The sequence below is a fragment of the Amblyomma americanum genome, chromosome 8 (assembly GCF_052857255.1).
Source record: "Amblyomma americanum isolate KBUSLIRL-KWMA chromosome 8, ASM5285725v1, whole genome shotgun sequence".
NCBI lineage: Eukaryota > Metazoa > Arthropoda > Arachnida > Ixodida > Ixodidae > Amblyomma > Amblyomma americanum.
The window spans coordinates 40,675,271-40,699,015 of record NC_135504.1 but is presented as its reverse complement, the minus strand read 5'-3'; the positions used below and the strand labels follow the sequence as shown (position 1 = coordinate 40,699,015).

Here is a 23,745-nt window from a genome sequence, read left to right as displayed (position 1 = left end):
AGTCAATAGTTTAAAACACGCAATATCAGCGAAAAAACTTCCCCTTATGATGCCTTCGCAGGGAGCCTAGATATACACAGCATAGATCTCAGTGCGCGAATTGAACAGTGCATTGATAAATATTCAGCTATGCGCTGCGCATGCCAAGAAATTAAATTCCTTGAGCGAACTCGCGTCCCCTGAAAACTTATAGCAGTCGGTTGTACGACGTAGCGTGAAATGACATCTAGAGAAGAAATATTGTCAGCTCCAAATCATGAATGTTCTTCTCAGGCTTCTGATTGAGGCTGCTTTTTCGATGTTGACTACACGGCGCGAATGAGACATCATACGTATATACATTTGCATTGACAAAGCCCGCGCGCGTACGGGCGCGCGTATTTGTCGTCGCTAGGCGTTTTTTTTTCTTTTGCCAAGGGCGTTCGCGACACAAACTCACCCACCGCATGCGACACAACCTCGTCGTCGTCAATGCCCCGAGGCGGAGGACTCAATGGCCCCGCCCACCCACATGTGACGTCACGGGTTGCGAAACCCGTCTCAAGCAAGCAGCCTGGATGGCCTGGCTGGCTCCCCCCTCCCCCTCGCCCATTCAGTCGTCGGACGCGTACGCACACACACGCCGCGCCTCGCAACTCCCACGTCCTTATTTTTTGTTCGTTTTTTGAGAGCGCAGGACCTCTCTAAAGGAGTGCAGGTGAATTCAACCGCGAAAATAAACCCGAAAGACAGCGAGGGAGGGAAGACGCTACGCAGCACAGAGCGAGCGAGCGTTCTCCCAGTCACGTGACCATCGGACCCTTCTCTCCGCTGTTCCTGTTTTCTGTTTAATTTCTTTCTTTGTGACCTATAGCGCGCCGCCGCACGCCGGTAAAGGCAAGCTTCCAAAGCGATGGGTCGGCGCTGGGAGCCGCCCCTTTTTCTCAGCACCTCCTGGCGAGGTTGAAGAGTGCGCGCACGTCGTCTGCTGCGGACGCTCCTCGCAGACGACCGGACCCGAGTGACGTCATCTCTGCGAGCATGAAGTGTCCGTGTGTGCGCCGTCTGCAACGACGTGTCTAACCGAACACCGTGGGGTTCGAGTGGCATCATAATCTCATGCTCGAAGAATCTCTCGGCTCGTCTGATGCGACGCTTCTAACAGACGACTCTACTTCAGTGACGTCACCCTCTCGAGCTTGAAGGGTCTGTGCGCCGTCTGCAACGACGTGTCTAACCGACGACAGCGGGATTCAAGTGACATCATATTTTCAAGGTTGAGGAGTCTATAAGGCGTTTAGAACAAACGGCAGTGCCCGAGTGATGTCATCTCTTCGATTTTGATGAGTCCAACCGCCGCCTGCTCCGACGTTTAAACAGAGCACTAACGACGTGACGGCATCACTTCGAGCTCGAACAGTCCATGTGCCGTCTACTGCGACGTCTCAAATCAACTGTACTATTCGTATCATCACATTTCAGGTGTTGGAGAGTTCCTGTGCCGAATGCTACGTTTTGAAAAAACTACCAGATTTCAGTGACAAATTTATGAGTTTGAATACTTTTCGTGGCTCGTGGGACTACGTTTTTTGCATACTGCGGTGCCCACACGCAGTCATCATTAAGCCTGACTCAAAACGAACGTCGAAAGCACGGCACGGTTAGCAAAACCTTTGCGTCGTTTTGGGAACAACCCGAACTAATCACGTCAGAAGCCTTACAGCCCTCTCTCAAGAATGGATTAATTTTCGACCTGGAGTTCCGAGGAAACTGTGTGTGGTCTTTACAGAAGCCGGTGGGTGCAATTACCGACGACACATAGAATCTAAAGACGACGCAGGGCATCACAGGACTCCAACAGTTCCGCATGCTTCGGGGAAGTACGCGGAATCCGAGCCAGGCGGTACGCCGACGACGCTTCAGCTAATGACGACTACTGGACATGACGTCATCGCGCACGAGATATGGAAATCTTCCTTTGTGGACATTCCGCGTGAACTGTTTGTGACGTAAGGCTTTTGTGGGGATTGTCGGCTTCGGGTGTCCATTAATCAACTGAAATAAGCTAAGACAAACAAGTTGTTTTCTCGGAGGTGGCTCTTCCTGGAGGTGCATTCTGGTGACGTGGCGCAGGACACGTTGACGCTGCGGGCGAGTGCACTGGAAAAATACCGGACAAGAACTGAGGGAGGCATCTCGTAAGGTGGTCAATGTGTAAAGAAGGCGCTATATATGCAAGAAAGAGGTGTCCTTGTGCCGCTGTCCGTGACCCCTTCAGGGACTCCGTAACCAGAACAGAAGGCAAGCAAATAGGATACTTGAGAAAGGATCTGGACCTTGCGCAGTGGATTCTAAGTGAAGAAAAGAGTGTTCGTTTTAACAACCCTGGAAGACTCAAAGATACGGCGAGTCTGCTATGAGCAGCTACAACTGAGCGTGCTTCTGGATTCCCAGGACTACAATAATTGGTGAGATAACCGAGGTCTAGAAAACGATCCAGGGTGGTCGGCATGGACCTTCCAACCAAGTGCTGATTTTTCAGGGAACGCAAGAAATTACTATACGGAAAGCTATAGGCAAAGACTGAAAAATACGAAAGAGGTTGCACACGTCCATTTCTTCAGCGAGGAGTGCTTGGGAAGTCAGAACTATTGACATCCAACCTGCCTTACCTCGTGTTCATCGCCTGGAAGAAGTAATTTCAGTGCCCTTGCAGACGGGAAAAACTTAAAGGCTGATGAAAGCCGTTCCATCTCTGGAAATCAGGGCAGGCTTGAACTAGGTGACCCAGGCACCCAGCCATAAGAGGCAGAAACTTAATTAGAGGGAGAGTAAGTCGCAAGAGACAATGGCGAAAACCGAACTTAGCCACGTTATTGAGAGATTGTAAACAGCTCGAACTACTGCATGTATCTTCGCAGGAACCCTGGGCTAGGAGCCTGAAACAGACAGGTGATCGGAAACCCTGAGAGCGTCTTCAGTCACTGCTTAACGGAAAGGCTTTTTTTTCCCCTTTCATCGGCAGAAAACGCTTTCGAGTATCAAGGCAATCAAGGAAGCAAAAACAGCCCTGCACGAAGACTTGTGAGGACTCAGTGGTGGTGATCGAGCAGGCGACCAGAACACTTCGTCGCTCACCGGTCGTGAGGAGTTGCAACGCAGTAGCGTGGTTCGACCACTACGACGACGCCGATCGCGAGTCTTCAGCCTTGCGCTGCTCAGAACTGGAGCGTCTCCGTCGGCCGACGTGATCGCCGCGTTTTTTTGTTCTTCCGTCGCGTTCGTTTTGTTTTTTGCCGGAGGACGGGGAGCGAGCCGACGCCAGCGCCAGAGGAGTGGCTGTGGTGCCCGTGGCAAGCTGGCAGTCATGAAGACCGCTCTGCGGACGGCGGGCAGTTTGGCGCGAGTGCCCTGACGCCAAGGTGGGTGACCCGTTATAGATCGCTGCCTGGTGCGTTTCTTTATTATTTTTGCTTATTATCTGCACGCTAATTACCGGTTTAGAAATGCATTTGGGACAGTGAGTGGAACAAAAAAATCATTGCTTGAGATGAGCGATAGTTAAGTGATGAACTGGAATAGACAGCTGTCACCTCAACGCTGAAGAATAATAAAAAAAAACCTGCGTAGGGAATCGGGGTGTTCATGAAAGTTGTGGAATTTAAATTTGTTGTGTTACGTTGAGTTTCGGTGTTAAAGCGCTACATCGGCTAAAGCTTTCATGAGCCAAGCACAAGATTAGAAATGTCTTTCTGTTGCGGTAAAGGACAACTTTTTAAAAAAAGTGAAAACTTATCTAAGAAAATGACTTCATTCTAGAGCCTAAAGACACGTGAACAATCTACGGAATCTTTTTTTTTTTCCTAAAATCAAGTTTGCGTGAAATCAAATGTATGGGTCGTGAAATGCGTGAAATGGCCCTTCTATTAATTTTTTAAGTATTAAGCCGGAGGGAAATTGAACGAAAGTTAACCCCGAAAGAAGGTGTAAGTTCGTTTGTTGGTTTCGTCACATCATGTGGCGAGTTGTTCTTAATTTTTTTTTGCTGTATGTTTACAATTTAAACAATGTAACTTCACTACTCCCTGTGGGTAAAAATTTCCTTTCTGCTTCCCTAGGTTCAAAACGTAATTTATGCTTTTAAATGAGGCGTAGAAGTCGCGCAGGAAATAATTTCTCAGAAATGCCGCAGACCCTTGGTGTGATGCCGCCTACAACATAGCCTGTGAACAAGGCATCGTTTTCCTAATGTTTCCCGTAGAACAGACACGAAAACAAAATGTGCTTTGGAAGGGCATCACGCAAAATAGTATATATTAATTCTTTAGACAACAACGAATTCTCTTTTGCGATTTGTTCGGTCGTGTTGAAGACAGGACTGATGACAGATGAACGCGGGAGCCGATATAATGCGCCTTCAATTTCAGAGGATTTACACTGACTAATATAGGGGAAAGGCGTCGTCTGGATATCCAGACTGTACTTATGTAACTGCGCCTGCACTAATTGTTGGCGGGATCACAGTATTTAACGAAATGTAAAGACTGATCGTAGAAATTAAGACTTTCGAGCATGTCCAACATTCTCGGACAAAAATTCTGAAATTCGGGGAATTGTAAGATACTGTTATGAAAATATTGAATGCAATGGTCCATTCTTCTTATATGTAGCAAAATCTTCCTTTTGAAGTGTTTCCATTGATCGCATCGTACAGTTAAGACTGCCACAGAAAAACAAGGGAAACGCTTTTAATAAAATAACCCTCAAAAGTGCCGTCGGGTGATCTGCGCATATATTGATTGTTATTTAAATCTTACATTATTTAAAAAAAATTCGTTCATAAACAATTTCCCGCTCAAAAATGCTTTTGTCCAGAATTGTTGGGCATGGTGATTTCGTAATGCTGTGCAGGCCGCAATACTGGCTCCGATTCCTTCAGTTATTTATTTATTTACAGTACCTGCAGCGTAACCCAACTAACTGAGAAGTATACAAAGATATCGCGCGTTTGAAATGATCGCCAGGGCAGGCAGGGGCTGACGGAGGTGGGAAACCGCATGAGGTTTCGACCTCATGAGGTCGGCTTCAACCTCAAAATGACCTCAACCTCACGTCGTAAGGCGAGGTCGGCGACGGCTCGAAATTTTGTGAGGTCAGCAAATCAGATTTCAACCTCACGCGTGAGTTTGAGGTTGAGTGAGGTCATCAATCAGTGAGGTCGACATTTTGAGGCCGAGACTTTTTGAAGTTGTCGCGCCTTACTCCAACGAGTGCCGCTTTCGAAGTGGAGTTTCAGCGCATCACTGCAGTGTTCATGCAATCACGCTTGGTGTTCGGTTTCCCCTGTCTGGACAACCGGATGCCACAGCTCCCTCTTAGCTTCCGGTGCTGCGCCGTAATGTCCGTTCTGTCCGAGCCTACAGGAAGACGCACCCCTCTGGTGCGAATAATAGCGAATGTCCGGACCCCGTAGAGTATCTGTTACGGGTCCAATTGGACTTATTTTTGGAAATGTGGCGGAAGGTTTGAAGGTTGCTTAACTTCCGCCACCAGTTGGCCCGGTATTGCACTGCCCCCGGGATCGGCCTTGTCTTTAGCGCGTCTTTACTATCCTGTCTTTCTATCCCATCTTTCAACTCTCCTACTATCTGCACGTGGTAGCGATTGTGGCTCGGCTTGAGCCAGAGAGCAGGCCTGTGCACTTTCCTTTTCTTTCTTCCTGGCAACAACAGACAGACAGACCTCTGGTCTTCACGGAAGGTGTGTTACTGTCACAGCACGCCCCTCTCCCTCCCCCATGACCCGCTGGCGTAGCATCCGTAGCTGCCTGCCGGTTAGCTCAAACTCCCGGGAGCGCGCAAAGCGCGTAACTCACGTTGACCCGCGGTAGCTTTGTTTGATGCCGCGAACAAATAAGTTCAGTCCAACAAGCACGCAATAAATTCGTCGCAGTGCGGATGGCCCAAGCAAGGCTGCTTCGTGTTCATGCTCGTTGCCGGCGCTGACGTCATGGCTCTTGCCTTGCAGTCGAATAAAGGGGACTCTGCTGTACGTTACAGGCTGACTTAACAGAAACTGGACTAGTCGGCAGAGGCAAGAGAATGCTATTCAGGCGGTTCCTAACAAGGACACCTGCTGATTTGATTAAAAAAGCACAAAGCCAGAAAAGCCTGCGTAACACCGTCGAAACTTTTGATCGGTGTCTTCCCGTTTCGAATCTCACACTAATTCTGTATTTCCCCTTTCGTTAATGCAAGCAGATGCAAATATAATTTCACTCGCATATCCTTCCGAATAACCTTTCTTTGGTCTCCGGTTCCTTGTTCCTTCTCGAAAACTCACATATTACACCGAAATACCGCAGCACGGGGCGAATGTACCAGCACAGCGGTTTTACAGCGGTAAAATATGCAAAACTATAATGAATGTGTGGTGATGTGGTAGCCTTTTTTTTTAATGAATATATGTGAATGGAACTGCTTACATGCTCGCGCTGTGCTGCTGAGTCGCTGTGTCAAACCTAATATGACGTTTGATGGGGAACACTGTTGTTCGCGTCTGTTTTTAGTGTGCGATTTTTGTTTGTATGTTAACAATCGTTCTCTTTTTTTTTCGTTTGTCGTGTGGGATCAGTTAGGCTGGCGGCCTGCCTCGCAGACGACCAGGCACTACCCGTTATCTTTCCTTTAACTATTTTGCACAGAGACCCATCGTTCGCCTTAGACGGCTTTGCAGATTTCTCGCGCGGTACTCGTGGGTAAAAAAAAACGTCGAGGATGCTGGCGTTCAGTTCAGTTTTGAAGGAAAACAAGTGATTGACTTAAAGCAGCTTGTCTCAGACCGGTTGACGAAATGGCACCCAGAAGTCTGTTGTTGAGGCGTATGAGTACTTAGGCGTTTTTTTTTTTTTTTCCCGGGGTGGGAGCCATGGTGCTCTTGACAGAGAGAGCGGTTCACGCTGCCCACTCTAGGCCAGTTGTTTTGACCCGCGTGATTTTAATAGTTGGCACACTGATCGAAGACGTAATCTAGCCTTTCTTTCAAAATGCCGCGGGTTCTCCGAGTCATCGAAGAATTCCCAAGATTTCGAAACCATTACCATCGCCACCTGGAGGGAAGTGGCGGAAACGGCGGAGGGTCTTGACCTCCCAGGAACATCAACATCATCATCCTTAATTATTAGCTTCAGGTATTCCTATTTTCCCGCACGATAATTGTCTTCGGCTGCTGGGTAATGCGCAATATTTAAGCAATATTCTGGCAACTTTTAATCTGGTAAGGTATATCAGACTTCCCCGGGCTCATAAGGATACATTGTTAGCATCATCATCATCGCCATCATCTCGAGAGTCAAAGGCTCGTGTCGTGTCATGATCTTTGCAGTATGTAATACATCAGAACTGGCGCGTTTACCTGTTGAACAATCCGAATATCATTAATGTGGACCGGTTGTGGGCACGCTTTTTAATGCGTCATGCGCGCATGTGTAGTAATATGGGATCCATATGGATCTTGAAATGGGGGTTGAAGGGGATGGATGGGGGCCTGGTATGACGAAAAATTACATCGTAGTCAAGTGAGTAGGTGTGATGTCATATTACAGGGTCGTCACGTGACTAGGTTTGATGGCACATTACATCGCTGTCACGTGACCTGGTATGACGTCACACTGACTTGATGCCCTCACTAATCATACTAGTTAGTCTTAGCGTTACCTGATTATATTAATTAGCATTACATAATTATGTGACGCCAACATCTTCGTCGCGTGACTCGTCGGCTCGTGACGTCGCATGGCGCCGTTTCTTGCGGGCACTTTTTTGCGGATATGACCTTGTAAGTGAGCCATCTAATGCTTTCCCATTAATAAAAGAAGCCGCTCGCTTCTACAAATACATAAATACAACGTGCCTCTGTTTGTGTACTACGGTCGCAGCTTGTTAAGTGTTTTAGAAGGCAACATATAGAGGACCGAGAAGAGCATTCTCGCTATGCCTAATAGAGCTGGAAAATCGAAATATACTGATATGCGTCTGCATAACCGTCGCTTTGGAAAGTACATCGATGACCAGTTTCTTTATATTCGGTAACTATTCTCAAGCTTGAAAACAATATCGTTAATACTCCCCCCCCCCCCCTCCTACCAATTTTCGGTAGATGGTGTTGAAGGGGTGTGTTTGTCAATTGCCACTTCGTGCGTGAATGAGCGAGATGCTTCCAATACGAACAAGTATACACAAAGCAGGTTGCCAAATATTGACACATATAAAGTACTCACCGACGTACTGGTGGTAATCGCGTATGGGACACCCCTGCCCGCAGGCCATATACTCTCTGAGGGTTCATCCCAGATTATATGCTTCTCCTATTGCGTGCACATCAATAGTGTCTGTACACACCTTATTAAAAAATACCATCATCATTTTTGCTTTCCTGTCTCACAGGATTCTCAGAATGGTTTTTAACTGAAAAACTTCTTAATCGCTTTTTGTTTTGTTTTTTCGTTTGTTTTCTGAGGTCGAGCAGCCAGCCTCAACCTCACAGTTTGAGGTTGAGGTGAGGTTGAGTGAGGTCAGCAGTGGCCTCACCAAAAGTGAGGTGAGGGCGTCTAAGGAGACCTCAAAATCAACTGATGAGGTTGAGGTTGAATGAGGTCGGGAAATTCTTTTTGAGGTTGAGGTGAGGTCCGGATTTTCGAGGTCAAATCCCCACCTCTGGGGGCTGATAGGGACACTGTACAGCCGTTCACGTGTGAAAAGATCGCCTCCCCCCCCCCCCCTTTTTTTTTTACTGCGTGAACGTTCCGCTTACCGAACTGAGTTGCGGGTGAAATGCAACATTTAAACTACAAGACTAACCAAGAGTACACTCTCACTGAGGAGGCCGGTAAATGCGCCGTCCGGTTGGGACGAGCGGTTGGTGCTGCTTTTTTTGCTGCATGGGAAGAGGGTGGTAACTAGCCTGTCGATTACGTCGACCTCCCGCTGTTCTGCGGCAGCCGTTGTTGCAACGGGTATTTCTTTCTTTTACGTTTCTACCCTTATTTCGTTGCTCTTCTGTTGCTTGGTGTCTTCCTTTGCTCTTCTTCATTTCCTTCGTTTTTTATACTTCTTCCTTTCTTAATTTGCACGTCGGTTCCTCTCATTTGACAGTTTTGTAGCCAGGGTCATTGCAATGGGAGATTTCACTCTTAGTTGAGCGTCTCTCGTTTTTTTTTCCTTCCTTCCTTCCTTCCTTAATTCGTCCTCTTCTTTCGTTCGTTGTCTATATGTGTCTTTATCAATTTAACTGCCGGTTTATTTCACCTTCCAACCTACTGTAGCAGCATGGTGCCAATGGGTTTTCTTGCCTCCGTTCCTTCCTTCCTTCCTTCCTCCTTCCCTACTTCCTTCCTGCATTCCTTCCTTCTTTTCTTTCTTTCCTTCTTTCCTTCCTTCTTTCCTTCCTTCCTTTCCTTCCTTCCTTCCTTCCTTCCGTCCTTCCTTCCTTCCTTCCTTCCTCCTTCCCTACTTCCTTCCTGCCTTCCTTCCTTCCTTTCTTTCCTTCTTTCCTTCCTTCTTTCCTTCCTTCCTTCCTTCCTTTCTTTCCTTCTTCTTTCCTTTCTTTCTTTCTCTCTCTCTTTCTTTCTCTTTTATCCTTTCTTTCTTACGTTGGCTCCCTATTTTTTCGACGTGTTCTTATCGCACAGCACACGCTAAGGCGCCCGTGTGCTGTGCGATGTCAGTGCACGTTAAAGATCCCCAGGTGGTCGAAATTATTCCGGAGCCCTCCACTACGGCACCTATTCTTCCTTTCTTCTTTCACTCCCTCCTATATCCCTTCCCTTACGGCGCGGTTCAGGTGTCCAAAGATATATGAGACAGATACTGCGCTATTTCCTTTCCCCAAAAAAACCAATTATTATTATTATTTCTATCTTTCCACCTTTCGTTCATTCTTTCTTTATTTCTTCCTTTTTCTCAATGTCTCCTCCTTTTTCACTTCTGTTCTCTGCTTTCTTTCTCCTACTGTTTATCGAGGACAGTTCCTAGAAGTCTGCCAATCGCAAGTCGATCTGAAGACGAAAAACACTCGCGACCAGCTTCTCAACAAGAGGCCGTACTTACACAGCACGCACCGACTCAGTCCTAGTAACCCCCCCCCCCCCCCTTTTTTTTTCCCTCATGCTCAAAATTCCTTCTTTGGCCTCGTGGAAGATATTTGCTAAGTGGAAAACAATTCATTACTCGCGATAGTGCAACCGGCGACTGAGTCTACTACCCCCAACCGTGACGCTGATGCGTCATAGGAGTGGCACGTTACGAAACTGGGATGCGATGGGGCCACGGTTCTTGCGCTAACTTCCCTCTATCACACGCTCAGTTTTACTTCTGCGGCTCGAGTCTAGCTTCTGGGGCTTTCACAGTCGGCGACACCTCTTCTGTTCATGCAAATGTATTCCTTCCTTATCATTGCCCAACGCTAATCGCTCTCGCTGAATGAATAATCGGCGCACTTATTGATACCACTACCATGAAGAAAAAAAATGCACGTGTTAAGTTTTATAGTTTTTTTTTCTTACTTCATCGCCGCATTTTCCTTGTCTTCTTCTCTCTCGCTATTCTTCTTTCAAATGATGATAGCGCTGGGCCGTCGTGCGGGTTGTACTCTAGGCTTTATGAATATACTTGCATAATTAACTGTCATCGCGTCCACCTTGCAACAGGTCTGGGAAACCACTGTCTCTATATTTAAAGATAAGAGTTTAAGAGTAGGCACTTAGCTTCTTCACTTTGGTTTAGGAAATAGCGCGGGAACTAATCCTTTCTCACACTCTTCTTTTTCTTATTTTTATTGCTAGCCACTGAAATCTGAGAAAGAGCCTCGGCAAGCGCCTTAAAGCGCGGTACTATTATTTGATTCGCGCGTCATGGCTCGTTAGTTCAACGGGAATCTTATTACTGCGCACCGGGCGTGGTGCGAACGAGAGTAAGTGCGTCTGCTATGCGCACAGCATGCTGGAGATATATATAGCGGGAGGAGTGGCCCCGTATTACGCAGTTCTCGAGTAGAAAATGAAATAAAATCAAACAATGCAGCCAGTCCACTTGGTATGCACTAATACTGCTTGAATTTTATTACTGTGGCATCAGTCTTGACTGGCGGAGAAACTTCCCCCCTGAAAAAATCCAGCTATATCTGTGAGATGGATTGAAAGTGCTTCGAACTGCGTGCCAATCAGAGAGGTCACGGTATGTTTATTTCTCTCTATTTTTTTTTGCCGGTTACACCTCCAACGCTACAACCACCAGAGAGCGCACTGATGTTGAGTCTTGCTTTGAAGCAATCGTTTATATGATGCTGACATGAGTAGAACTTTTTATGACTTCTTGTTTGTAATTGAACGTTAATTGAACGTTCTGATGTTCAAGTGCCGCGAACACTGCAATTCAGGGTTAGCATTAGGACACGCGAGAATATCAACATCAAAAAATTGATGCCTATACTCCCCGCCAATAATTAATAATCAATCGTTTCGTGCTGTCACAAGGTATGTGTAAAGTCCTCCTTATACCAACATAACCCTTTAAGAGGAAACACTGCTTTTGTCGTCATCTCGACTTTGTTTAGGGAGATTCCACTGTACATCCTGCTTGAGCACCTGGCCTTTGTGTGTTGATGTTTTGAAGCGAAAAGCTTCACTACGCTAGTCAACACCGCGCTTCGCGCGAGCCGGTGTATGTCGGAGCACGAGTGACATCACGCACGGCGCAGGTGGCCGCCGCCGACTCCATCGCCTGTTTCTCTCTCTCTCTCTCTCGCTCCCTAGTTTATACTACGCATGCGCCACTAGTGCCACCGAGCCACTGGTCCGGCGCTGCGCGGCGCCGCGCCTTTCTTCGAAAATCCAACTTTCAGTTTTCTATTTCTTCTTTCCCTCCCTCCTTTACCCCTTCCTTTAAGGCGCGGTTCGGGTGTCCACCGAGATATGTGATACTGCTACTGTGCCATTTCCTTTCCTCAAAAACCAAACAAGTGAGCCGACGGCGTTCATAGAGTTCATTGGCGTTGACAACTTGGCAAAGGCCGTTCATTTTCACCCCTTCCTTTAAGGCGCGGTTCGGGTGTCCACCGACATATGTGATACTGCTACTGTGCCATTTCCTTTCCTCAAAAACCAAACAAAACAAGTGAGCCGACGGCGTTCATACAGTTCATTGGCGTTGACAACTTTGCAAAGGCCGTTCATTTCCACGAAAGGAAAGGCGCACAACCGGCTCCGTGGGTCAGTGGAGACCTCAATCTCGCTTTCGCGTTGTGTAGGTGATCTAGACGACGCTAGGGCTATTTGTACGAAACTATTCCGGCGGCGCAGACAGCCCAAGTTACCCGACGAACTTTACCGCACTGTAACAAGCGTGCATGCCAACGTGTGCACGTGTTACCAGAGTGCACACGTGACTGATTGACAAACTGCGCATGCGCCGCAGGTGTGCGCGCGGGACCATGCGACGGCGGCCGGCCGGTCCGGTAGCGCTTGCCCTGCCCGTGCTCTTGCTGCTAGCGATGACGTCACCGACCGCCATGGCCCGCACCGGAGCACCCCCCAGGCCCGCAAGGTACGTCCTTCGTCAAGCTGTGTATAGTTTAATAATAATAATAATAATATTAGTTGGTTTTGGGGGAAAGGAAATGGCGCAGTATCTGTTTCGCATATCGTTGGACACCCGAACCGCGCCGTAAGGGAAGGGATAAAGGAGGGGGTGAAAGAAGAAAGGAAGAAAGAGGTGCCGTAGTGGAGGGCTCCGGAATAATTTCGACCACCTGGGGATCTTTAACGTGCACTGACATCGCACAGCACACGGGCGCCTTAGCGCTTTGCCTCCCTAAAAACGCAGCCGCCGTGGTCGGGTTCGAACCCGGGAACTCCGGATCAGTAGCCGAGCGCAATTTTCCTTTTATTTCGTTTTCTTACTACTACCTAGCGCCATTCGCATTTGCGCAGGTGTGCAGAGTATGCATGGTCTTTTGAAGCAAGAATATTAAACAAGAAAGTAATAACTTCGAAACATCGTACAATATGGGCGCATAAGCATTCCTTTCGAAAGCTTTTAAGAAAATTTCGACAGTTATCAAAGATATGAAAAAGGTTAGGCAGACTGGATGACCCTGCAGGGATAATGACGGGGCACTCTGTTTCAGGAGCCCAGACTGTATGGGGTGCCAAAAAGTTGCTGCCACCGACTGGAAGACTTTGAAGCGACCAGCGTTAGCTGTTTGGTTTACCAGAATTGATATTTATTTATTTATTTATTTATTTATTTATTTATTTATTTACGGATACCTTACAGGCCTCCGGAGAGGCATTGTGTAAGGGGGGTCAAATACAGAAGTTTGTGCAAAATAGGTTAGAAATCAGAAAAACATAGCAAAGTACAGCAAAAAAAAAGGTGAGTTCAGATACGATATCGCAATTCACAAAAAAGAGATAACAGTTAAGCACGACTATGCGTCATGTAACAAAAATAGGGGAAATGCACGAAAAGTTATACAAAAGCAAAAGAGTATATCAGGCATACATGAGGAAAGCTGCGCATCAACAGAATCAAAGAGGCAATAGTCTCAAGCAGCTGAAAACGAAGTTATATGCATCTTGAGTATAAAAATGACGTGCTATGCGTTATCAATGAAGTGCTTGAATAGATATTTGCGAAAGGTGTCATAATTACCCTGCAGGGCGATGCAGTCCGGAAGATCGTTCCAGGAGACGGTTGGCACGCGGGAGTGATGAGAAGTTTAAAGCATGTGTGTTGCCATAAATCCGGGCATAGCTGTAGTTATTATGTAACCTACGTTATAAGTAGGAGGGACACTGTAGATGTGCTGGCGATGAATGAGATTAAAGTGAGGTACACCAATAAAATATTGAATTAATTAATGAAGCCATGAATTAATTACTATTTTGGCCGACATCTTGGATTTATAATTGACGTCACCAATCAATCACCAATTGGATATATATGTGACGTCCCCAGTCAATCACCAATTCAGTTGCTATATCGATTTACCATGGGGGCCGCCATCTTGAATTTCTCGGACTTTGAAAATTTTACTCCGAAGGGAGGTGGTAGCAGACCCCAAGCAATCGAGAAACGTGATGAGTAAGAGCTCACGCTCTTAAAAAATACCGCCACCCAGGTTGAACTCTCATCACGTTTTCTGAAGCGCCACCTTCCCATGGTGCACTTATCTACAGCAGAGTCAAACTTTAGGGTTAAAGGAACACCTAGGACCGACTTCGATTCGGAGAAAAAGAGCAGTTCGCTTCAGTGAAATTTTATTCGGGGATTTTTGTACTTTTCAGGAATTTTGATGGAAACATTTGGCACGAAGGAAATTTTACAGAGTTTCTGGAATTTAAAAAAAAAGGAAACTCTCTCTTCTTCCAAATTGGGGGTGTTTTTCAGCTGCACCAAATAAAAGGGGCCTGAAAAAGAGAATTTCGGCCCGTTATTGAGGGAGTTAGTCTGTCTGTTGTTGGCAGGAAGAAAGAAAAGTGCACAGGCCTGCTCACTGGCTCAAGACGAGCCACAATCGCTACCACGTGCAGATAGTAGGAGAGTTGAAAGATGGGGTAGAAAGACAGGATAGTAAAGACGTGCTAAAGACAAGGCCGATCCCGGAGGCAGTGCAATACCGGGCCAACAGGTGGCGGGAGTGAAGCATCCTTCAAACTCTCCGCAACTTTTCCAAAAATAAGTCCAATTGGACCCGTAACAGATACTCTACGGGGTCCGGACATTCGCTTGAGGGAGTTAGAGGAGAGGAAATTATCCCTCTAACAGAGTGAATGTTCAAGTAGTGCACAGATCATCACTAGAACGTTTGCGGCTTTCCCTCGCCGACAATTATTAATTACAACGGGCCGCCTCCACGCCAAACCGTGCTACAAACAGCCCGGCTTAAGAGTGGCTAGTGCATTTCATCGCCCTAACAGTGTGCCTATACCATGGATAAGACACACTTCCAGTGTCACTTTCGGTATTATTACACAGTCGGAATGCGCAGAGCTATAATTCTGTTCGGCGACTCACTTTCTTTTTTTCCTTTTCACAGACCAAACAGAGGTCGCCAGGGCCACCAAATGGCTCAGCTTCAGCAGCAGCCGCAGGGTCAGGATGTGAAGCCTCCGCTGCTGCTCCGGCCACTGCCCTCAGACGACCTTCCGGTCATCGACCTGGTCGAGCCCGTGGGCCATCTGTACGACCCGGGTCCCGAAGACCTCGACCCGAAGAACCTGCAGAGGATCCTGGCGGGACACTTCGACCCGAAATTCATGGCCGTTCAAAGGCCGAAGGAGAGCTACCTCCACCCCAACGGTGAGACAGGTCTTGGCATCTTACGCTTATACTCGGGTGTCTCGAGGAGGACTGAACAAGGGCAAAGCGCAGTCCTTGCGATGGAGTAGTGTGTTCGCCTCCGCCAGAAAAGGGTAGTGGTAGTTCAGAAGAAAAGATGCAGAGCCTAATTGCCTTGGACCACAGAAGATGAATTTCGTTGTCATTCTCAAACCCAAAGCTACCCGGGTTCGAACCCGACCGCTGCGGTCGAGATTTCGATGGAGGCGAAACGCTAAGGCGCCCAGGTTCTGTGCGATGTCAGTGCATGTTAAAGATCCCCAAGCGGTGGAAATTACTTCAGGGGGTTTACGGCACAGACAGACAAATCACAGGAAGAAACGTTGGTCGACACTCACAATGTAAGGCTACGGGTTAAAAATACCGTCGAAAGTGAAAGCCGAAACGTTTGCTAGCGTAGTTCATTTGATAGCTGACTGTACACAGCTTGCGGAGGTCAGGGGTTCGGCTCCTATCAGCCGCATCTGTTTGTCTTTAAATTAGTAAAATAGTCTTTTATCTGAAAACGTTAATGTCTTTTGATAATTAACACAACCATAATAAAAGAAACAGTCAGGTTTTTCTTTCCTTCCCTTGGTTTCGACAGCTGTATTTTACTGGCACTCACCTACGGGGCAGAAACGTGGAGGCTAACGAAAAGGGTTCAGCTGAAGTTGATGACAACGCAGCGAGCTATGGAAAGAAAAGTGATAGGTGTAACGTTAAGAGACCAGAAGTGGGCAGAGTGGGTGAAGGAACAAACGCGGGTTAATGACATCCTAGTCGAAATCAAGAGGAAGAAATGCATGGGCTTGGGCAGGAAAAGTTAGGCGGAGGCAAGAAAACCGCTGGTCCTTCAGGGTAACAGAGTGGAATCCAAGAGAAGGCAAGCGTAGCGGGGGCCGGCAGAAGGTTAGGTGGCCGGATGAAATTAAGAAGTTTGCAGGGTACTGTGGGAGCAGCTGGCAAAGGACGGCGTTAATTGGAGAGACATGGGAGAGGCCTTTGTCCTGCAGTGGGCGGAGTCAGGCTGATGATGATCACTATAACCATCTCCTCACCTCTCGTGTTCTTGCCTGCTCAAGCTCTCATGCTGAGTAACATTGCATTCTGTGACGTGTGCAAGTCATAAGCCGCATTATTGAATATGAATGCATTTCTGTCTTGCAGGCACCCTCAGGCCAGGCTTCCGGCTCAGAAAAGGCCGCCTGGTGCCCGCCAGGCCGATGCCCCACGAGCTGCAGCGAATCCGTCTCAAGAACCTCGAGCTCCCGGGTGGCCTCCGGGTGCGTCTGGACATGGGTCGTCGTCTGCGGCGTAAAATGCGCCAACTCCTCTGGACGTACACCTACTGCCCACTGGTGTACCGCTGGAAGGACCTCGGTCTTCGCTTCTGGCCCCGCTGGATCCGTGAGGGCCGCTGTTACAAGAGCCGCCGGTCATGCTCCTTCCCTCCGGGCATGACCTGCCGAGAGAAGAGCTCCACGGAGAAGACAGTGCTGCGGTGGCACTGCAAGGACTGGACGCAACGACGCCAGTGCCGGTGGATACTGGCGACCATGTCTATCCTGGTCGAGTGCTCCTGTTCCTGCTGAGTCGGGGACAAGACAACGGGGCCTCCGCACTGCCGCTGCTGGACAAGTGTGGAGGCGAAGATACCTGCTGAATACCTTTGCGTCCTGTGGAAACCCTAGAAGACAAAGCAGCTCACTGGGATCTAAGCTGTCTTTGCTGAAGCTAGCTTGCACTCTTAAGCGCTCTGGATGGGTACAGAGATACCGCATAGTGGCTACGGCGCATCATCGGCGTTATTCGACGTTCTAGTGACAGTGATGGAACACACCTTGGTCTCCCTACTTGGGTCAGGTTGTGCCTAGCGCCTTGCACTTGCTTATGCGACCTGCAGAACTGGGAACGCACTGGCCGGGGGAAGAGTTCAAGGGACAAGCTTCAGCGTGACTGCTCTGAAGGATGATCGAGCACAACGGTATCAGTGCTGCTGGCACGCTCGTCACTGCGTTCGTTTAAGTGGAGTTTTTTTTTGTTCTGCTGAGTGACGCTTTGTGTTCACCTGTGACATGCATCAACTCACAGCGCACTTGTAGCGCCGAGACTGTACGCTTTGTAATTGCGGGGCGCTGCAAAGAACGACGCGACGACTGAAGACCTGTTGACCAGTGATGACCTGTTGACTGCATCACAATGTCTATCGTACGCCCTTTGAGTTACCTCAGTTCCAGGAACCTGGACATAGCGACACGTGACCTGTGACACTGGTTGACTGGTTGGAACAAGTGTTCACTCACGATGACTGTGTTGAAAGCAGGATACTAGCCTATGTGACAAGACTCGTATGAACCTAAAGATGCCATACTATATGTGTACAAGAGTTTTAGAAGTGTTTGTTTGCCTCTTGCACTACTGAGAAGTCGCGACTTGTATGTCATCACTCGGTTGCAACCTCTTCTTTCCGATTAGTTTAGCATTTACCCCTAGAGGCAAGTGCGATTTCCAAAGGCTGGCCTTGGAGCAGCTCCTATTTAATGGACTGGTCCGCCCCCCGCACAGCGATTGTGTGCGCCGTCATCCTGATCTCTCAACGTGTTCGTCAGTTATGGAAGTCCCGCGCGTGTTCTTGCTTATGTGTGAGAGGGAAAAGCTTAGGTATGATAGGATGTTTACTGCATGAATGGTCACCAGATGGAAGCACTTATGTGGTGCTGATGGTTGGAAGTGAACGGAGAAGAACGTTCTTGGGAAAGTGATGACGACGCCGAAGGTGTGCGTCCTGAGGACATTGTCCTCCAACCAGGACCTCCAGGATAAAGGTGTGCACTCGGATTGACGGACACTCGGAGCCTTCGAGCCTGATAGCAAACCAAAAATAACTATGCCGAGCGAATTCGAAGTGCGCAACCACTCTGTCTGTTGTTCCGCACATTCTCGAGGGCGACAGGCAGTTGCAAAACGTCCTGGCAGCAAATGGTGTTCTTATTTATGAAGTACATTATTTCCCGCCTTGAAAAAACGTTAAGCAGTTCAGCGGCCGGTTCAAGAAGTCATTCTCATTTACAGTCATATTTTATTTGTCGGTGTTGTAAAAACCAAAGTATAGGCACCCTGTTTAAAATTGATGTACTTAATGAGATGTTTCCAAGCATTTGTGAGACACGTTATCTGCATCGCCGTCATTGGATAAACCTGAGCAGTTCGCCAGCTGACTTCAACAATACATGAGGTATGGACCCTCCATCGTGCTGAACCAGGCCACGCAATGAATCCTTAGCCAAATGTCAGAGTACAATTATCTTAATTCACTGTCATTTGCGATCTTATTAAAGACCTGAACGTGCATCCGTCTAGACGCGCCATGCAAGTTTATGCACTAACTAGAATCATGGAAGTACCTCATCGAATGCGGTGCTCAACAGCTGATTAGTTGCGTTTAAACTGCAGGAATCATTATCCCTGTTAATTAATAGGAATGCACCATTCCATGCAGTCTGAATTTCCTTCTGGCATTGCGAAACGATCGCAAATCAGATGAATTAGAGCGCACTGCCCGTTGACATCTTACCAGGGTTTTGAGCCGTTCATCTCCTCAGGTTTTCTCTGAAAGAATAATATATATATATATATATATATATATATATATATATATATATATATATATATATATATATATATATATATATATATATATATATATATATATATATATATAGATATTAGTGCTCAGTAGCCTTTTGTGCATTAAAATAAATACGTGCAAATTGCTCAGGAGGATGACTACTGGAAATATGCCGCGCCATATATAAAGCATCAGAAAAGAGTAGCTAGGCGAGGCGGCATGCGCGGATTTTTTTTGTTTGTACTACAAGCATCGATGGTTTTATTGGACATGCTATGGTATTCCCAGGAGGGCGATTACCCACTGTGTGCTATGGATTATCTTTTCATTGCTTTAATGTTTGATTTCAGCCCGATGCATGCGAAGGAGTTGTCGTAGCTCTCGAGTTGGTGTGTCCTCCTACTTATCTTTGCGCATCATCCCCACCCCGGTTTCTTAACGACACCACGCATGAACTTGAGAAGCGGGGTACCTTCCTAATACCAGCATTTGTACTCTTCCCTTCATGTTATTTATGAGCATAAATGGGGAGTTGTAGAAGGCCAAGGTTCCAATTCCGGCACAACGACCGTTATGTGAAGTCGGAGCAAGGACTCATGTTCCAGACATGACAGGAGGGACATTAGGGTAGCGAAGTTGCAACTATTAAATATACATAAAGTGCTGATTTTCCTTAGTTGGGCTAGTTATGTAATAACGTCATGGATTATCGTACGATAGTAATTCCTCTGCAAAAGAACTGGTTCATAATGTGCATGGCTAAAAAAAATTTCAACCTTACTTATACTTACAAAAATTATTTCGCATAACACTAACGGGAAGAGTTTCTAGCACCCTGCAGAACCGCTTTGAGGCGCAGCTTATTTGCACTGCATCATCGACCCGTGTTTATGCCACAAATAATTTCGTTACAAAGAGATTTCGTTATTTGTAGAAACTCTTCATTTGTGAGCAGAATCTTTTCGGTCAGAAATACACACTTGAGCCTCCAGAGACACCAACCAACTATAGAAACCAGACGGAACCAGTTAGTTCGCAGGAGGTCTTTCTTTTGTGCGTTATCTACTGAAAAGTTCCATATGAGCCGCTCGTATGAAATTATGGGAATATGGAGTCCATAAAATATAGAAAAATATATGGAAATCTATATAATTTTTGTACGGAGTCCATAAGCATTCGACATAATTGGACACAATTTCCATACAGTGCATGACGGCATATAGAGTCCGTAAGATTCCAAACATGATTTCTATATAGTCCATATCGACTCCATATACTTCATACTGGACTCCATATAATTCATACGGTAGCATATGGACTTATGGGACTCGTCATATGGAAGCTTTCAGTAGGCATTACAACAAGCTTCTATTGTTCTTTGGGAATTAAATTATCCTCAGTGCGATAATTTACCTTTTTAGTAGTCCTAATATGACATCAGAATACGCCTCAGAAGAGGGTATGGGCATGTGTCTCCGGCGTGGTGCCGGCTCGGGAACCCTGGTGTGCCGTAACTCTCTAACTATAGTTCATGACTGAGTGCCGCGATAGTGGTCGGTAGATGAGCCTTTTTGGTGGAACTCGCACGCTCTCGTTCAAGTGTAGAAACTCATACGCTGATGCTGTGCACGCGAAAATATCGGCTCGCTCCAACAAGCCGCTTCTGCAAGCGTCTCGAGTGTTGTGCCATTTGCATACTTTCACCTGTCAATTGTCTGTGTGTGCATGCGAATGAAATGCGTTCAAGCGTGGTCGGCTTGTACGAGCCCGAATAAATCCTTTCAAGAGTAAAAATAACCTGGAACTGTTCCGACAATGAACTTCACAATCAAGAGGTACCGAATAATAATTAGACCAAGAAGAAATTGCGAAGAGTGCTCCAACTAGTAATAAATTTTAGTTAGGTTACCTTTCTTTTCAGGTCTATTCATTTACATGCTCTTTCTTCAATATGAACTCATGCCAGTTAAAAGTTTCAAAATTCGTTTTTGGAACTACACTTGACAGCTTTGTTGGAGATATGCCGCAGGCTTCCGTTGAATCAACATGTGTTCAGAACACAACGGCTCGGAAGGCGATTCAAGGATGATGATGACGATTGGATTTTTAATGGCGCCAGGATAGCTTGGCCAAAGCGCGCCATGGCACGAGATGCTTCACTCTAGTGAAGACGGGATCAAAACAGTGGCCGTGGCCCAACTCACCTGAGACAGGATATACAGAGCGAAAGCTCTGTTAAGCATGGTTAGACACGGTTTAGCTTTGGTTCAACTTTATTGCTTCGAGATTTCAGCGAGAGCAAATTGTTTCAGAGAGATCAAATCACGTGATGCATCACATGCCACAAGTGAGTGCTCCTATTAAGCGAGATTCCTATTGGATGGGTGGGCCCTATGCTAGTGTGGGCATCTTTCAGGGGCCTCGGTCAACGAACTGTCTTCTACATCGTCGACACCCATAACAGGCTGATGTCACACGGCCAAATCCGATTCAGGTATCCTAGAAGAGTCGCATCTATCGGACCCAGTTAAAACACATGGTTGCTTGAAAGATTTGGCACCTGCACCCGTTTCAACTGCGGCGAGTTTTTGTTGCAAAATGAACTGTCACGCACGTAGCGTTTTGATAGAAATAGTTCGGGCTTCGTTGTAACAGCTCTCCGTTGAACGAATAACTTGAAGAATGTAGTATCAACACTACATAGCACGCCACGGGATGTTCTTACACACATTAAGTGCACTGCTTACGAATAGCAAATGCCTGCACACAGTACTGTTTCTCGTTCCATTCTTGCCTCGCAGAAAATTTGAGCACAGCTGCTCTCAGTCGCACCAATGAGGTTTTCATTCGCGTTAAGGACGGTATATCGTTTTGACTGATAAGAACTTAAGAACCGGCAGCAGAAAAAGTGCAAACAATCGGAAGGTAGCCTAAGATAGTCTATCCATTGATTGCGATAGGAAGGGAATGCACCATTCATCGAGAGATGATATCTTGTCAAACTTACGCAATTTTTTGACAACTGCGAACGCTCCGCTGTGAAGAGCAGGGCACAAAGTATCCGCCCATCTACGTGGTATGTTCTCCTGCGTGGGTCATCGACCTCTTGGGCACAGATAGATCCAGCCATCGTAAACGTATGCCAACCGATCAATAACACACACACACACACACACACACACACACACACACACACACACACACACACACACACACACACACACACACACACACACACACACACACACACACACACACACACACACACACACACACACACACACACACACACACACACACACACACACACACACACACACACACACACACACACACACACACACACACACACACACACACACACACACACACACACACATATATATGTGCAAAAAGATAGAGGAAAAACAAATTTAAAAGGTATCTCAGAGCGCCGCTGTTGCTACACACGTTTTGAAAAGGGAACTGCTGAAATGGCTCCTGTGCTGTGCGATGTCAGTGCGCGTTAAAGATCCCCAGGTGGTCGAAACTATTCCGGAGCCCTCCACTACGCCACCTCTCTCTTTCTTCTTTCACTCCCACCTGTCTCCCTTCAATTACGGCGCGGTTCGGGTGCGCACCCAGATGAGAGACAATTATCACGCTATTTCTTTCCACAAAAACCAATTTTCAACTACTTGGCAGCCTCACTCTAAGGCTGAAGAACAAAATGTTTAGTTGAGAACACCGCATAACGACAGGCGCGCTTTTATAATGTGCGCTTTATGTGGCCAGGATTCACCTGCAGAGTATGTATAACGCAGTTGAGCTTGCACACTTCACCGCGCTGTTGCCCTCTTGGGGCGTAAAAGCCCATACCCCGCTCGCAATCGGAAGAGGGGGCTCGCCATTTTGGCCCAGCGATTCACGGATCTCTCAACCAGGAAATAAAAAAAAAGAGGAAAAGCGCGCGAGAGAGAAAAACACGAGAAGATACGCAACGCGCCGCGACGCCCACGGTCCCATTCGACCCGGGAATAAACAAGGGAGTCCGGCCCCAACCGCTGACAGCGGGCGGCGAAGACGGGAGATGGAAATGGAGAGAGAGAGAGAGAGAGAGAGAGAGAGAGGCAACATCCACGCGCTTTCAAAGGATGCGGTGCTGTAGCCCTATGGAAGCCGACGTGCTCGCCTTCGCCTGCACGATACCAGTAATACGGCACGATATACGACGTGGGGCGCCCACATGGTCGCCACTGAAGGGCCCAACTTGCCCTTTCTTCCGAGACAAATAGCAAGAAAAAAATTAAAGGTGCACGCATGCATTCCTAGTTCCGTTGGCCGCTCTGTTACTAAGTAATGTATTTATTAATTGGTTGGAATCATTTATTCAGTTAATTGGTCAACAAAGCTTAGTTAACTAATCATCAGTTAATACATTACTGAACAATTGTTAATTGATAGCTATCATTATCTGTTTTATATTTTATTAATAATTAACTAATTAGTTTCATTATTATTTGATTGCTTATTAAATTCTACAGGAATTACTCGTAATTCACCAATTTAGTGAATTACTAGCTGTAGTTAGCGAAAATAGTTGCCTTGTTATTTAATTATTTTTTTAACAATTCGGTCATAGAGGCTTTCCGTTCAATCGTTATTATACATTACAAATGATAATTACGGTCTTACTGGATGATCGACAGTCCATGAGGACACGCTCTGTCCATACTTCCTGTCCACAGCCCGTGGCGACGCGTCCTGTCCACGCCACTC

At 46.9% G+C, this 23,745-nt stretch overlaps 1 protein-coding gene across 1 annotated transcript; it reads left to right on the top strand.

The window, feature by feature from the left end:
• The first annotated feature begins 886 nt into the window (after positions 1–886).
• LOC144101447 (noggin-2-like) lies at positions 887–17,746 on the top strand. The gene is made up of 4 exons (XM_077634625.1): positions 887–3,401; positions 12,450–12,578; positions 15,076–15,338; positions 16,527–17,746. Exons 2-4 carry the CDS (start codon positions 12,466–12,468, stop codon positions 16,949–16,951), a joined length of 801 nt encoding a protein of 266 aa, XP_077490751.1. The 5' UTR covers positions 887–3,401; positions 12,450–12,465; the 3' UTR covers positions 16,952–17,746.
• Positions 17,747–23,745: the final 5,999 nt, after the last annotated feature.